The 16,707-nt window shown below is 42.2% G+C and overlaps 1 protein-coding gene across 7 annotated transcripts in view; it reads right to left on the minus strand.

Annotated features, from left to right (window-relative positions):
* Tet (tet methylcytosine dioxygenase-like) overlaps window positions 1-16,707 on the minus strand; it is a 64,279-nt gene that overhangs the window by 31,153 nt on the left and 16,419 nt on the right. For all 7 annotated transcript variants that reach the window (XM_083046203.1, XM_083046202.1, XM_083046201.1 and 4 more), the window contains one exon: window positions 13,055-15,564. In XM_083046203.1, the coding sequence (XP_082902329.1) occupies window positions 13,055-14,167 (1,113 nt within the window). In that variant the 5' untranslated portion in view covers window positions 14,168-15,564. The remainder of the gene's footprint in view (window positions 1-13,054; window positions 15,565-16,707) is intronic.

Raw genomic sequence — 16,707 nt, forward strand, 5'->3', positions numbered from 1 at the left:
CCAAATCGATCAGAGAATTTGTTATTAGAAAGCAACTATAATACGGAAGTTTAGTTACTCCCCTATATATTCTAGAAATATTCCCATATATATATATATATATATATATTTCCTTTCCCCGTGCACCATCGGTCGTCGAAACAATAATTAATCTTCCCGAGTAAGTGGATAAAATCGACCGGCCGTGCCAAATGAGAAATTTTCGACGATTAATCGGAAGACGGAGTGGCCTCGATTCCAAGGCTCGGGCTCTCTTCGTTCGGGCATGCCTTCCGCTTTAATTAAAATTGCTAGGCTGCTTCCGAATGGCGCGGCTACCTCAAGAATTCGTTCATAACTGTTTGGCATAAGCCAGAGGCTGACGAGCAACGTGTACCCATCAGTCGGAAAGCTCTCTTTCTCTCGCCGAGTCGATGCTCGATCGGCGTCGTCAACAGAGAGAGCTCTTGGTCTCTTCGACTTGGGAAGAGAGACAACCCGGCCTTCTAGACTCGGATACGATGATTCATCGCTTTACCCCTGGTACACAGGGTGTTCTCATCGGCCGCGTTCTTGTCGCCTTCTCCCGGCTTTTCTGCGAAACGGCAGAATCGATAGCGATCGTTGTCCCCGCTCCCAGGGGCGGAATTGGGATCGACTGCCAAGAGCAGTCGTACAGTAGTGGCACACATATATCCGTGTGTGCGTGTCGTATATGTGTGTATGTGTGTGTGTTGTGCCAGTGGGAAAACGGCGTGCGACGTTGCGTGGCGGGACACGCACGCACGCATGCACGTACAGATGCATGCACGCACGCATATATATATGTATATACGTATATATGTGCACACTGCCAAAAGATTCGAAGCGGCAGATGTTAAAACGCCCAATGGAAACCGGTCATGTTGATGTAGCTGCCGACGCGCCGCACAGCACCGTAGCGCAACACGAATCGCTATAAAAATATTCCGCCATTGTCTCGTCCGTCTCTCTTTTTTTTTTTTTTTTATTTTCCCCCGATCAACGGCCAATCGCGAGATATATGCTTCTCGTAATTTTAATCCGTATTTTAATTTAACTCTGTGTCAATATCACTAAAATTATGAAGAATATATATATAAAAGAATATATTATATATTGGAATATTTCTAGATATATTAGAATTTTTCTATATATAATTAGAATAAATATTTATTATTCTTTAGAATATTTTTAGATTATATTTTAATATATATAATATTTCTAGATATATTAGAATATTTCTTTATATGTATATATTAGAATAAATATTTATTATTCTCTAGGATATTTCTATATAATATATAATATTATCTTTATTATTTTATATTATATATTAATATATTATATATTAAATATAAATTTCTAGAATATATACATATAACAAAAAAATAATATAATAAAGATAAAAAAATAAGAAATTTTATTATATTTCCTCCAACAAACTTTGATAATTCACAGTTTAATAAAGCGACATAATACTAATCGTAAGCGAAGCGGACGATAGAGTGTCAGATTTTATTAGGAAATTATTATATGCCATTAGAGAGGACGATTTTGACACGCGGGGACCTAGAGGTCGGGTCAACGACCCGAGTCGCCGGGCTACCTGAGCCTCCGAAGAAAAGAAGAGGCCAAGAAAAACTGCGAAAAAGCTTTTTTCGATTGTATTAGGGAGAGATGCCACGCGGACTGTGAACTCTGTCGGGCTGCATTCACGGTCAAGGTATTTACCATTTTCGCGCGCGACAGACCGCAACTATGAATATCGCCGCGCTCTCTGAAACTGAAAGAGCCAATCAATCAATTCCCTGCCGCGTACTACTCTCGCAATGAGATCTGAGCGAATTGCATTAACCTACAGACATACATTACGTATATATATGTCCGTACGCGGATAATAGCCGCGGTGTCGGTCTCTCTAGTCTCTCTCTGTCATCGCGACATGACGTTTGCCCTCACTCGATTGCCCCTCTAATCATATATATACATACATCTTTCACAATCTTGCACTCGCGCGATAATTCCAAAACACGCATTGTTTTTTTCAAGAATCCATTAATATTTTAGTTCGATATAGGGAGGTAGGTGTAAATAAAATGTCGCGCAATTTTTACGGAGAAACAAAGAGACTAGATGCACGAATAAATTATCCCGAAATCCTAAATGAAAAGAAGGGCTGCTTTCAATTTAGCACGGATGTCAAAAGCAACCGATCCTCTTCCAGTTCACAGCTGTCTACGATTATTATATTTCAGAGCTCTCTCTCTCTTTCTTCTACCCCCCCCCCCTCTATCTCTCTCTTTTACTCTCACAGGCTACCGTATCGATCAGTCGACACATATATACCTGGGTTTTTGTCGCTACCGCGATTCTAGGGAGAAGCGATGCTGGATGACGCGCATCCAGCTCTCTAGCCTCTTTGTCATGTTAAATACATCAGACGCATCCTGTTACTTACGGGAGCGCCGTTAGTCCCATTCCAACGATACCTAAGTCCGCGTAACTTTTTTTCAGCAACTTTTCTTTTCTAACCAACCCATCGATTGCGTTCGAGTTTTCTCGGAATCCTCGAATTTTCCTCATCATTCTGTATAAACATCGCAGAGAAACCTATTTTCGAAAATCACAGAGAAATTCGCCTGCGGCGAAGAGAAATTTTCTTGAATCTGTTATTCGAATTTTTTTCAAGAGAAATCACGTTTCGAAAAAATTGTACAGATCATTTCCCGAATTGTTCAACGTGAATTTTCCCTGATATTGTCCCAGTCGATTAAAATCGATTCGTTTACCGAATTTAGGAGAGTATAAATCTGGCAACTGTTCCTAACTTGGACAGATGTTCGGGTGCTTTAGGAGGCTGCGTGAATCGAAATGAAACAGGGGCCACGTGCGGAGGAAATTCATTTCCTTTTACGGCGGCAGTGAAAAATGCGCGCGCAGATGTGCCCAAATGTTTATTTCGGTGACAACAATTCGAGCATCCGACAACGAGTAATCGCGGCTCTCTTTCTCCTTTTGCCCATCTTGTATAGATTTTTTACATGAATATATGTATCATGATAAACCTCGGTGAAATTGATGCCTCTAAGCAGCCTCATTCTGAATCGCTCCCAAACTCGCTAATCGTTTATATTTACAAGATTTTACATGTATAAATAATTTATACCGAAAAGGAATAAGGAAACGCGTGAAATGATTATTTATAAGTGTTTCATATCTAGACACAGAAGACTAGTAGCATTCTGCTTACGATTAATGATTTAAAATGATGGATGCGATGTCTTAAGATCGATGACTTTGGCGATCATCGCCACGTTTCACGCAATCACGAAAAAGTGAATGCCGCGATGATATCTTTCAAGGTGGACCAACGAGATAAGCCGATTAAGCGCAATAGAGAATCACCATCTGCCAGTTTTCCCGTCGAAAGGGTCCATGGCCCCTGGAGGAAGGGGCGGAAAAGCCCTCCCCTCGATCCCCGTGACACGATCGACTCATAAATTCCAGAAATCTAAAACCAGCCTCGCCAATGAGAATACAACGTATCAGACGGCGGACAAAAAGATCCGTGACGGATCGACGTGTATGTATGTATATACATCGGATTCTTGTTCGCAGGATCTCCCATGGTAACCATAGCTACTGTACAAACAAGATGGCCGACGGCTTCCGGTTTCGGCTGCGACGCGGCAGCTGTGCGGATCTAGTTTCTAGTCTCTCGTTGATGGAGCCGAGAGATGAAGAAGGGCGAAATGTCCGGATTGATTTCGAACCCCCGAGATTTCTAATTTCCGAAATGTCTAATTTCGACAATTAAAAAGTATCGACGACACGTCATAAATTATATGCATACGTATATACGCGGAATATTAAATTATATACAAGTATTTTTAAGTATAGACAATAATTATTTATTAGATGATTAATTAATTCCTTAGTTTATTTATTTGATCTTGCGATTCGACTATTTTACTGCGCGTTCTCAATCCGAATTATATTTCGAAAAATCGAAGGATATAGAATCTAGTAAATAAAATAAATATGAACTTCGTGATACCCTAATCGTCTAATAAAGAATTAAAATCTCCATACTTAAAAATACTAATACGATTTAATATTCCGCGTATGTACAAAGTGTCCGGTGATAATAATCGCCTCTCGTGTGCGGGATTAGAGCGGATTAAACCGAAAATAGGAAAATCCGTTTTGCGATCTTCGCAATAATTAATGAAAAATTAATTTAAAAAGGAATATAATCCGCGCGGGGTACGAGAAGGGACATCCCACTGTTATACGGTTGCTAGGGGGTCGCGATACATAATTAAACTCGATTATTAATCCCAACGTTTCGACGCCTAGCAACATTAGGCTGTCACTTTTCACCAGACTTATCTCCAACGATTGATATTCCCGATTACTCGAATATGATTTGCCAACTGTCGTTTACGCGCTGAAATTAGCGCGATTAATTGACCATCATCCATTAATGCGAAGGAAAGATGATCCTGGAAGATCGATGAATGAAGAACGAACCCTCTATCCTAATAGCATGTCGAAGCGCCCAGAATGCGCTGTCGGAAATAAATGCTCGTGCAAGCTGTCGCTCAGCACAATCCCGATTTCAATTCACCGATTGCACCCCGCGCGAGACTCGTCTAAGCGAGATGCTAGCTAATCCCAATTACAAGGGACCGTTAATTTTAATCGGCGGATCGGGCAAAATCGGGTCAGCACACGAGAGAGAGAATTATTATGCTTTATCCCCCTTTCGCTCACCCTTCGCACCCTCTCTCCCTCCTGCCGTTAATCGATCGCGCGCCAAGCCGCCTTGATTTATGTTTACACGCTAATTATCCTCATTTACATAAAGATAGAACCGAACGCGCGTTCAGATTCGCATCGCGCAGGAGAAGCCGATGCGATGACTTTCGACGAGAGGCGAAATATCCAATATCACTTTCGTGTAGCCTTTTACTCCTCTTCGTCGTCTCGCACTTTGGAGAGAACTGTACGCGCCTTAAGAGCGATTATCCTTGAACGGCAGCGGTAGGTTAGTGCGTGCATATAGTAGGTACATATCGTACCAGCTAGATTCGCTTTTATGACGTCATAATGAACCGGCAATCAGCAGCATTGTCGACATAATTCCCGTGGCGTTGTCTCGCTCGCGATCCCGAGTCGACTCGACATTGTTCCCGTTGCTCCTTTTTAGACGCGTCCCTTTCTTCAGGGAAGAGAAGGTAGAAGCCGAACGTGTGGATGGGAAATTTTTTTTTTTTTTTGAAAAATTAATTCATACTTTATATATAAAATATATACCGAGGCGCACGAATGTCGTGAGAATTGTTCGGAAAATATCGAAACGTGCAAAAAACCCCGTATGATTTGTCCGCATATGAGGAGAGACATTTTTACCTCGCTCGTCCTTCTCGCGCGGGGGGACTTTGAAGTTAAATCGATGGGAAGCAATATATGGTCGAATTGAAACGAGCCACACGATGGGACCACCAGGGTGTGGAGGAGGGGAAAGAGGGATAAACGCGACGTGGTCGAAGCGCTTGAAAATGAGAAAGAGCTTTCAAATCTCTGTCCTCTTAATTGACCGAACGATTGACTTCGTCGTGGCTATACAAGCCGAGGAGACGCGATTCCTCGATTCGATCAACTACTTTCCTAGAAGTGTTTCGAGTTCGTTTTCCAGCGCGATTGCACGCGTTCGCTTCTCGATTAACCCTTCTGCCGATGAACCCGGGTACCAACGAAACAGCTTTAAGTGTTGAAAATATATGGCAACTTCTCTCCGAAGGAATCTGTGTATTTGAAAATGTAATGAGAAGGTATATTCAACGCCTGACAGTTGCTATAAAAAATTGCCGCAGTTGGTACCCGGGTACCCATACACTGAAAAAAGGATTAATCTCGCAAACAATCGTCGAATTAATCATGGATTTAATTTCTTCACTGTATGTATTAAAATTTCAAAAAAAAAATCGAGAAGATATTCTACCTTTTTGCATAAAAGGCTGAGAAATAAATTAGGAATGAATAAGAAATGAGGGAGAAAATTTACGAGATATGAATATATTTTTCGTGGAATTTTTCTTCTAGAGATTGAACGAATTTTCTCTCCGCGAGAGATAAATCAATATCAATGGTAAATCTGTGCCTGTCTCTCTCTCTCTCTTTCTCTCTCGTGGGCGAAGGGTGGAAAAAGGCGGGAAAAGGATGAAATGATGCGCCACTAATTCTGTTACGTTCGTCATCGGCGACGCGTATTGTGCGTGCACGTGCACCAAGGAGAAGAAATGTATTTTCAGACGCATGCGCCTATGGCTTTCTCTCTCTCTATGTACAGGGTGGTTCATCACGTATGTATATAGGACGGCGTGGCGCGGCAGCTACGGCAGCTGTCAGACAGCTGTACCGGGGCTTTTTACCTGCTCCTGCTATAAGGTTTACGCTATAATTGCGCGCGTTTTACGATTCCAACTGCTTGGACGAGGAACCCGAGGTCCCGGACTTGGACGAATCGATCCGCGGAATCGATCTCGCGGAGTATCAAATCGAGAGGAAACCAAGAATCATCCCTCCTCCTCCTCTCCATCATTTTTTCTCAGTCGCCGCCGCTGCTGCTTTTATCGTCTCTGGTTGTTCTTTCGCGATCAACCGTGCAGCTCCGATTAATGACTTCTTTGTTGCTTTCGCTGCTTTTCAGATACTATTATTCATGTCTCTCCCTCTTTTACACCCGAGAAGAGACATAATTATTTACGCTCGCGCGTGAAAAATTCTTTATTGCCGTCTACGGTCTGAATTTAATCAATCACCGATTGATATTAATTAATGAGAATTGAATATATCAATCATCGAATTTTTATCATCGAATATTTGCGCGATGCCTGATGTAAAAAGAAAAATGTAAGTGTGCGAAGAAGAACGGAGGCGAGAGTTTGCTGCGTTCGCGTTTAGCTATCGCAAACGCCTCGAAGACGTTACATCCGGCAAGCGGCTCGGATCGATACGCGAAAGAGAGTCTCTCTCACTCTCTCTCATTCACTCTCTCTCCCTGGCATCGACCCTGAAGCCAAGACAGACCTTGGACTCCCGTGAAAGGGAAATTCAAGGTACCCCGGCGGAGAGGGGTACATCGCTGAAAGAGATGAGGCTTCATCGTTTCCCTTATTATCAATTCGCGAAAATGTATTGAAAAAGAAAAAGATATATATATATATATATATATATATATATATAGAGAGAGAGAGAGAGAGAGAGAGAGAGAGAAAAAGAGAGAGAAATTCTCTTGGTTTATTATAACTTTACTGAAACATCCGATTTATCGAACAATTTTCCCCGAGATACGCGAGCAAGATTAATTTAGTTTGCCGTTTCTCTGTCTCGATTGTATGGATAAATAGAAAGCCATTAACTTAATATCTACAATCGATTCGTCACGAGATCCCGTCCAAAGATCCGACGAGCGTGTAAAACGTGCAACGCGCACGCAGCGTCATCCGTACGCGTGTATGTATGTATGTATGTACGAGCATGACTCAGAGTACACACAAACACATAAACACATAATACGTTTGACGTACGCACGCACGCACGCACGCACGCGCTTGATGCACGGAGCTGCAACTCAAAATCGATATAGCGAATCTAGCCAGATTATATCCTTCGCGGGGCTTCGCACAATACTCGTAATCCGTCGTAAAGCATGACCGCAGTTGAGACCGTAGCGATATTTAGGCGCATGCTGTGAAATCGATAGTGAATGGATACTGCATGCGATTTGCGAATGCAGCGAATCGTCTGATAGAAATAAAGAACGTCGAGAAAGAATTGAAAAATCTCACTTTGCGCAAAATAAAATCAGTTTTGACGTCTTATCTCTCTGAAATATTTATAAAATATATGATATATATTAATATATATATAATTTAAATATAAAATAATTTATATATATATATATAAATGTCAATGGAAAAAAATTAAGTTTATTATTGCTTAATGGGATATATTTTTTTTTCTCAACGAATACGAATTATTTCTTTTGCACGAAGGGGTTACAAGTTTGATCGATTTTTTCAATTTCTGTCTCGATATCCTCCCCCTACTCTTGTCTCTTTAATTATCTACTCAACCTTGAAGCTAGCGCACACAATTCAGCTACATTTTGCATTTTTCAAGAATAATTGCAGAGTGCAACGAGAAACCCTACCTTGTCATCAAGTGCACGTGAACGCACATGCACGTGCGCCCGATGACGTTTTCGAAATATAATGATTGTACGCGGTTCTTGGAAGAGATTTCTGCCAAACTTTGTGTCAACAACTTTTGCGTTTACGCATTGCGTATGTGTATGTGCGAGATTATCGAATCTCTTATACATCAGGGGCATCGTATCGCGCGCAGCCTCTATTGTAACATTAAGACTCCGAACAACGATATAATTTTACAGTTAGTTAATATCGTGGAGGATCCGCATTTGAACCTTCAGGTTGAATAATGTAGAACTGGCTTTACAATTTCCTCGTCCCGCGTTCTGCCAAATAGTCTTAGCGGGGATGCCGGCGTCAAAGAGGGGTGAAGGGGTGAAAGGGGGTAACGCCGCGAGAGAAGAGAGAAAGAAGGAAGAAAGACGACACCTGCGCGTGTGCGTGCGAGATAGAAAGAGCACGAGAAAGGGGGATGAAGATGAAGAGAGGGGATGGAGTTATCGAGGAAGAGAGATGCGAAGGGGTGAGACGTACAGGGGTGAGTCGAGAGAAGCTGAAAGGGGGTAGAGGGGTGCAAGGAATCTCTCTCTCCATCGTGGCAAAACGGGTCGATCGAGTGCGTGTGCGAAACATTTTCCGCGTGCGTTTTCTTCGCGTATTTGCGTGGAAAATTCGGCCAGCAAGAAGGGGGGTGGCAGGAAGGGAGGAAAAGAGGATGAGACGGCGATAAAAAGTAGCGTGTGCGGGGGAGGAGAGGAAGAGAGGCAGAGAATTTCCTATAAACATAAGCTATGTCGAGAATTTGACAGAAGGGGGAAGAAAGAACATTTCACTTCCCCCTCTTTCTCTCTCCCTCCCTCTTTTATGTTGGAGAACTTTTAAAAGCGCCAAAGGGACAAAACGAACAAAATATTAATTTATATTTTTTATATTAACTATATATATAATATATAATATAAAATATATAATATAAAATATATAATTAATATATAATTAATATAAAATAAATAAATATATTTTTTTATATTTTGGAGAACGCGCTGCGCTTACTGATTAACGTAGAAACTGCTAGAAATGAAGCGTACTGAGAGAATATCTTTCATGATTCCTGTGTCTCGTGGCGTGGTAACGCGTAGAGAATTCGAGAGAACCGTCGAGGGGCCGCCGCACGTGCGTGCCTGCGTGTGTACGGGGAGGCTGTGACTCATCCTGCGGGAGAGGGGGAGAGAGAGAGAGAGAGAAAGCGAGTCCTGTTCCCGCGGCAGGAAACAACGAGTGGGGGTGGGGATCGATATATCGACTCGAGAAACGGCTCTTGCCGTTAGCGGGACTGCGTAGCTTCAAGGTCCACCCCCGCACCCCTTTCTCGACGCTTTCCTTCCTCTTCCCTCCCCCCCAGCTTCTACCCCCTCGGTAGAGTCGATTTTTCGGGCGGACTCGGAAGCGCGAATTTCCCCGTTTTTTTTTAGTTCATTGAAAAAAATTCGCCAACAAAAGATGCCTTTAAGCTCAATAATTCTGTTTTACGCTTTTTTATTTATTTATTTTTCTTTTAGTTTTAGTCGTCAAGAGTCGCGAGATATTTATTCGTACTAGAATAGAGATGATCTGTCAAACTCGAAGGAAATAAAATGATATAGAGATTAATTAAATATTGCATCGTCGATTATCATTAATAATATTAATAATAAATCTAGCGTTCTCGATTATTATATAAATTACATCGAAAGGGTTAATCGATCCCTTTCTCGTCGTTACGTGAAGTAAAATAAATTCTGCCCTTCTTTCGCAGCATCCCACAATATATTATTGCATCGAAACGCTGATGCACAGAGTTTAGGTTTTTAATGGCCGCGTCGAGCCTGTCGCATTATTTTGCCATGACGAAGAACGCGAACGGGTTGATTGGCCTGCCTGTCAGATAACCCTGAGCAACCGAGAATTGTATCCGGTTATCGTGCGGTTATCGCTTTGGCGAATAACGCAAAAAGCATTCGTAATGCACTCGCGAAACTCGCTTCGTTCGTCGAGACAAGTCGAGAGAGAGAGAGAACAGGGCTGTAATAAACGTAACCGAAACCTCGTCCGTACAAAACGGATCCTCTTTCTCTTCCCCTCCCACCTCCCCCCTTTCGTTCTTCTATCCGCTTCTCGTTGGCTTTGACGGGCTTCCGTTGTTTCGATTTATCGAGAAACCGGAACCGAAAAGCAGCCACGCTTCCACGCAATTGTTTCGCTCGTATTTATTTTATTTCGTCCTCCTCCTCCGCGAAAGATCGCGAAATTAGTTTATATTTGAGGGAAATTATTAAGGGCGAATATACAATATAGCGTTTCATCCGTAAAATTTTTAAATGTCATACTCAGCTTATAAAACATACTTAATTTATGGATTGAGAGCCCATGAATTAAATAAAAAGTGAATTTAATTATCTGGAAAAATTTTTAAACGTAATTAAAGAGATAAGAACAATAATAAATTAATTAAAAATTTTTAATTTATATTTATTATTTTGATTAACAATTGTATTTTTTTTTAATTTTTGATGGAATTTTATGAAAAATAAACAAAAATTAAAAATAATTTTTTTAGATCTAAATAACTTATGACGAATAAAGTTTAATATTAAAGATATCAAAAGAGTGCGATACGCAAGAATGATACGAGCCCGTTTGTATTTTTATTCGCGAGTAAAAAAAAAAAAAAAAAAAAAAAAATAGCAAGAATCGCGGAAAGATGTTGCTGCTACGGCGGGTCGATGATCCATGTGTTTATGAGAAATCGGGTCAAAACAAGGAGGAAGGCGATAAAAATCAAACCAGCACACAGTCCCGAGAAGGGGAGAGAGAGAGTGGATGTCGGCCTCTCGACAGCAGGTGTGCGATGAACTCTCGAGGGCAGAGTCCTTTCTCGCGGGCGAAAGGAAAGACAGAGGCAAAGGACGGTCGTTCCTTCCCCTGGGATAAAGAGGGTGTTAAGTTCTAGGGGGTGCGGGGTTGTTGTGACGGCAAAATGCCCATACACCGGTCTTCGACTCCGATCTATCATCCCTTTCTTTCGGGGTGTTTCATTTTCGCCAGTTTTGACGTAGCCAAAAGTAGTCGGAAATCTGACAGTCTGGCAGTTCGGAGAGAAAGAGAGATACAACTTGTATTTCGAACTTTTTCCTTAAGAAACTTGAAGAGTCTTGAAGACTTCGTAATGCAAAAGCGCCAAAATTAAATTATCGCTGTCGATCGGGAGATGAAAAAAAAACTGGTCCCCTTGAAGTTAAAAGAATTTTAAAGACTTCGAAGTGTCAAAATTAAAGAGACTCCGTCGTCGATCAGGAAATGAGAGATTCGTCGATCGACTCGTAAAAAAACCTGGTCCTCTTTAAATAAGACCGATTTTAATTATATAGCTCGCGTTATCGGGAAGCTGTAAAGTGCACCGATCAGCGAAATGCTAATTGATAACTGGCGGAATGTTATCGGGGGATTATGTTGACGGCAACGTCGGGAGACGGGACGTAAAGTCCGGAGCGCGTGTCCCCGGCAAACAACACGTCTGTTTCTGAACGAGACGAAGTTCGATACGCGATTATTATGACCCGCGGTGAGCCTTGAACTTGCCCTACGATAAGCGAAGCCGTTTTATGAGCCGTTGTTGCTTGCTGCGCCTCGCCTTCTCGAAAGCCATTCGTCAATAATCATCAAGTCTATATATATATATATAGAACATTTGTGGATCGCCGATCAGATCAAAACAATCGCGGTATTTTTTCATTAAATTGCGTACTTATATTAAATTTTTTTACATTTGATTAATATGTATTGCATAAATATTTTATTTTATATATATATATATATATAATTATTTATATAATACTTTGTATATATAAAAATTTAATTAAATGCATTAATTACTTTATATAATACTCTATGTATATAAAATATTATATATATAAATATATATAAAATTGATTTTTCTTCTTAATCAATTTTAAGTTTAAGCTTTAATTAAAATTTTACTCTTATATTAATATTAAAAGCACACATTATGTGTAAAGTTAGAGATTTAGATTTTTGAAACCGAGAACGAGATAAGATAAATGCACTTTCTGTTCGACATCGATATACATATTAGACTCGAATTAATTCGTACTCGATCAAACGCGAGATTGCAGGTAGTTCGACGCCATCTCTAGTTGCGGTAGCAGCTGAACAGTTAACCCACCAACCCCCTATTCAATGTCGCTACAATAATAAACCACCTCGGTTATCTGTATTTCTGTATTTCCCTCAGGGATTCTCGGCACATTCAGGCATCGAGGCCAAGTTCAGGCTATATATATCGTGTTCTATAACGGCGTTTTGTCTGTAGCGTTTATACCATTCTGTACCATCGTGTCGCACGAGCGTCTCTATCGCGATTTTAAAACACCCTATCTTCCAGAAAAGGAAAAAAAGAAATTTTACATTACATTTTATTTTACTTTTCATTAATTCTATCGCCTCTTTCATTTACGTACAGAACAAACTTCATCGAAAGTCGGATGAAATATATTTTAAGACGTGATTTTAAAACAATCTTATTTCTTATTTAAAAAAAAAAGTTTGCATTTTATTTTACTTTCTTTTAAATTTAATTTTATTTTTTATTAATCTTATCGTTGTATAAAATGAATTTCATCGAGGGTCGAATAAAACATATTTTAAAAGACGTGATAAGATATATAATAAGAGCGACAGAATTAACGACAAAGAGAAAATAAAATTTAATGCGAAATAAGTTTCTCTCGTTCGGCGAAAAATCGAGCATGCGTTTATAAATTCGATGATGGTTGACTCACCTTCTTCTCCGTCAGCTTCTCGCATCTCCTCATCTTGCAGATCTGATGGCTCTTGTCGTTCCTGCACGGCGCGCAGTCCCCGCAGTTGTCCTTGCGCTGGCAGCCTATGCACTCGCCGCACCGCTTCCTCTTCTTCTTGGCCGGCTTGTCGCCGAGGCCGCCGTCGCCGTCGCCGTCGATCATACTGCCGCCGAGATGGTGAACGCCGCGATTCGCGGTGGAGGACACAGCGGCGACTTGACCGGAACTCTCCACGTTGCCGGTACCAGCGCCGCCGCCGCCGCCACCACCTCCGCCGTCTTCCGATTCCATGGAGCCAGCGCGGATTTTTCTGCGCTCCTTCTTCCGGCCGTCGATGCCGATCGGTCGCGAGGTCGGCGACGAGTCCAGCACGGTTGACATCGGGTTTTGAAAGTTCGCATGGTGCAGCTGGGGATAGGAGTCGGGCTTCACCACGGTCAGCACCGTGTGATGTGGGTGACCCGGTGGCGGCGGGAACGCTTGGACCGGACTGGAGCCCAAGAGCTGTATGTGACGCTCGTCGAGTAGCTGCTGCTGAAGCGCCGGGACCTCCCGAGCCTGCACCGGCGCCGGTACCAGGGGATAACCGACCGCTCCGCGATGCGGGTGCGGCGCCGGAAGTGGCGTCCCGAGCGTGTGGAAGCTCGGCAGACCCACGGCCGACGTGACCGGCGGCGAGTGCGAGATGGACGCCGGTGATAGTGGCGTGAGCGCCGTCAGCTGCGGCTCGGACTCGCTCGGGGCGGTGAATTGACTCGCGAAGCTAGGTAGACCCTCTACGCCGCCACCCTTGGACTCCCATGGTCGGTACTGGCTCGCCAGGACCACCTCGCCGCGGGAATCGATCAGCCGACCGGTCAGGCCCTCGTAGTAGTCCCAGGTCGGCATCAGACCCGGCCCGATGTCCTGGGCGTGGAGGGTCGTCAGCGTCGTCGAGGTGTCCATCGTGTTGTCGCCGGCGAAGCTGCTGAAGGGCGGCAGATGCCGCGCGGACAGGTCGCCGGCGCCACCCGGTGAGGTCGCGACCGCCGCCGGAGGGCTCGTCGGGACCCTCTCGGTGGCGACGACCTCCTTCGTCACCTCGGCGCTCATCTTCTTCCCCGCCACGTCATCGCGACCTTAACGTCCGTCCCCGCGTCTGGTGTCTGGCCACTAGACAGTTCCTTTTGTTTTCTTCTTCTTCTTCTTCTTTTGGGATCCTCTTGGGATCGCGGTACTTCCTCTCGCGTTTCGGTCACTGATCTTCCTCGACGCTGCACACTCGGAGAGATGTGTACGTGGGCTGGGGATTATCTGGTCTTCTTCGAGCGGATGATCAACGAAATTCTCGCACGCGACATTGGCTCTGTTCTCGCGATCTGTCGCCCTTGGATCCTCGTTGACGTGTCGAACTGGATCCTATAGAGATCCGACTTGGAGACGACGTGGTGTCGTTTGTAGATCGATATCCTCGCAACTCTCGTCTTGAAGTAAGTTCTTCGATGTCGCGCGATTTCGGCTATTTTCGCACGTAGTCTTCTTTGTTGATTCTTCGATATTACGCTCTCGCTCTCTTTCACTCCTTTTTTTCTCGCACTCAGGTTCTCACTCTCTTCTTCCTTCAACCTCTCTGTCTCTCTATCTATATCTCTAGCTCTGTGTCTTTTTGTACTCAACAGGTTTAGGCTACGAACTGAAGTAGATCGGTTGCTCTGGGAGTGTTCAAGCGAATCTGGTTGATTCCTCCCTTTGTCTGCTTCTTCTTCCTTTCGCTTGGCGAAAATCTGTCACGTGACGCGTCCAGTTTTTAAAAAAATGCACTTATTTTACGGCTATTTCTATAAACCTCTACAAAACAGCGCCGGCTCGCTTAACTCTTAATCGGCTCTGACGAAGGAATCGGTGTGTGTTATTCTCACTATTATTTCACCTGACGAGAGATTATGTTATTCAATGAATAGAAAAAAATGGTAGATTCTTTGGTTTACGGTCCTGCTCTCGCACTGTATTACTTTGTCTGCTCTCTTTCCTTCCCTTCTATTTTTTTTTAATGCTGTACGTTTGCACTTGTTCGTTTATTTCTGAAGAAAATTTGTAGATAACACTGTGTGCCCCTAAAGAATTATTTTCTTTTTATTCCGAGATAAAATAAATCTTGCTCTACTCTATTCTACTCTTTTTCGCTATCTCCTCTCTGTTTCTCTCTCTGTTACATCGATCACTTTCTTCCTCGATTTGGCACTGGCGGAGTTGTTTATTTTTATCTGTTTCTTATTCTTCTCTTCTCCCTTTCTCGTTAGATATATTTTGTACACTTATTAGATAATATAGCTCTTAATCTTTTGTCTTCTTCTGAACCTAAGCTCTTGGAATATCTTCTTTTTTTTTTGTGTGGTCTTCCTTTACGTCAATATAAACATACTAATTACATATTTCTTTCGCGCTTCGTAAGAAAATAGAAATCACTTGAGGTTAATGTGGCTTGTTAGAAGGCGGTTGATTTGTACGATCTGAAACAGAGAGAGAGAGTTGTGTCCATTAGAAATTCGTAACGTGTGAGAAAATAAAAATTATCAAAAAAAATTAATTGTATCCGTCAGCGTCAAAAAGAACAAAGAGCGAGAAATCAACTAGAAGAAGGAGGTGCGCGCGGATTATTATTTTACGAACGTATGTCACGTGAGCGCGAGCGAGCACGTGACGCGAAACTATGTGAGAATGTGTCACAGACGCTTGCTTATAACGTGACCATCGCTAAGCCAAGGCTACTATTACGTTCGGCGTGTGTTCGCGCATCAACTCTCTCGTATACATTCGCTTTGATATTCACGTATGTTGCGCCTAGCCTGTTTCATTCACGTTGCTTAGAAGTCTGACGATGGCTCGGAACTCGTCGCGTCATTCCAAGTAGATCAAATTGATCGGAGACATTACAAGACAAAAAGTGTCGCCCTAAAAACCTTCCTAAATATCGATAATTTCGAAAGTAAAAAAAAATAGTTTTCTATTAAATATTAAAATTAACAACATTTACTAAATTAAATATTAAAATTAAAAATATATCAGGCATTAAAACTTGTCATCCATTTTACATCTATGCATGACAAAAATTTAATTAAAAAAATCAACGTCCGAAATATTAAATACATAGATAAATACAAATGTTATTATCGGTTAATTTTTTCACAAGATATTTGTTCGCGCTCGTGTGAGTTTCGTTGCCATCGCCAAAAATCCGACTCTAGCCCTCTGCAAAATATCGATCGATGTTTACTCTCTCGTTCTCTCTAGATTCTCTTTTTCCTATCTCCTCTTCCCGCCTTTCTCTTTTTCTCTCCTCGTACAGCCAATACATACAGAATAAACTCATTTACACAGGGTGGCGAAAACAACCCGAAACTATTATTTATACTCGGAATTAAGAGATATATTTTATTTTTAATGCAGATAAAAAAATTGTGACATTTGTGAAAGAGACGAAAATTACGAAAAGCTGCTTACAGTTGCAATCAGATTATGTTTCAACCATATAAAAGTGAGGGGGAAAATAAAGGTTCGTCTCTCTTTCTCTCTATCTACGTTCCACTATCCTGTATATAGGGTATCTAGGTGACATGCACACGCGCATGCGGCTCTATAACGGTGAGCTTTCC

Source organism: Prenolepis imparis, unplaced genomic scaffold, assembly GCF_030444845.1.
Source record: "Prenolepis imparis isolate NDT839.2.m4 unplaced genomic scaffold, iyPreImpa1.0 SCAF_9, whole genome shotgun sequence".
NCBI lineage: Eukaryota > Metazoa > Arthropoda > Insecta > Hymenoptera > Formicidae > Prenolepis > Prenolepis imparis.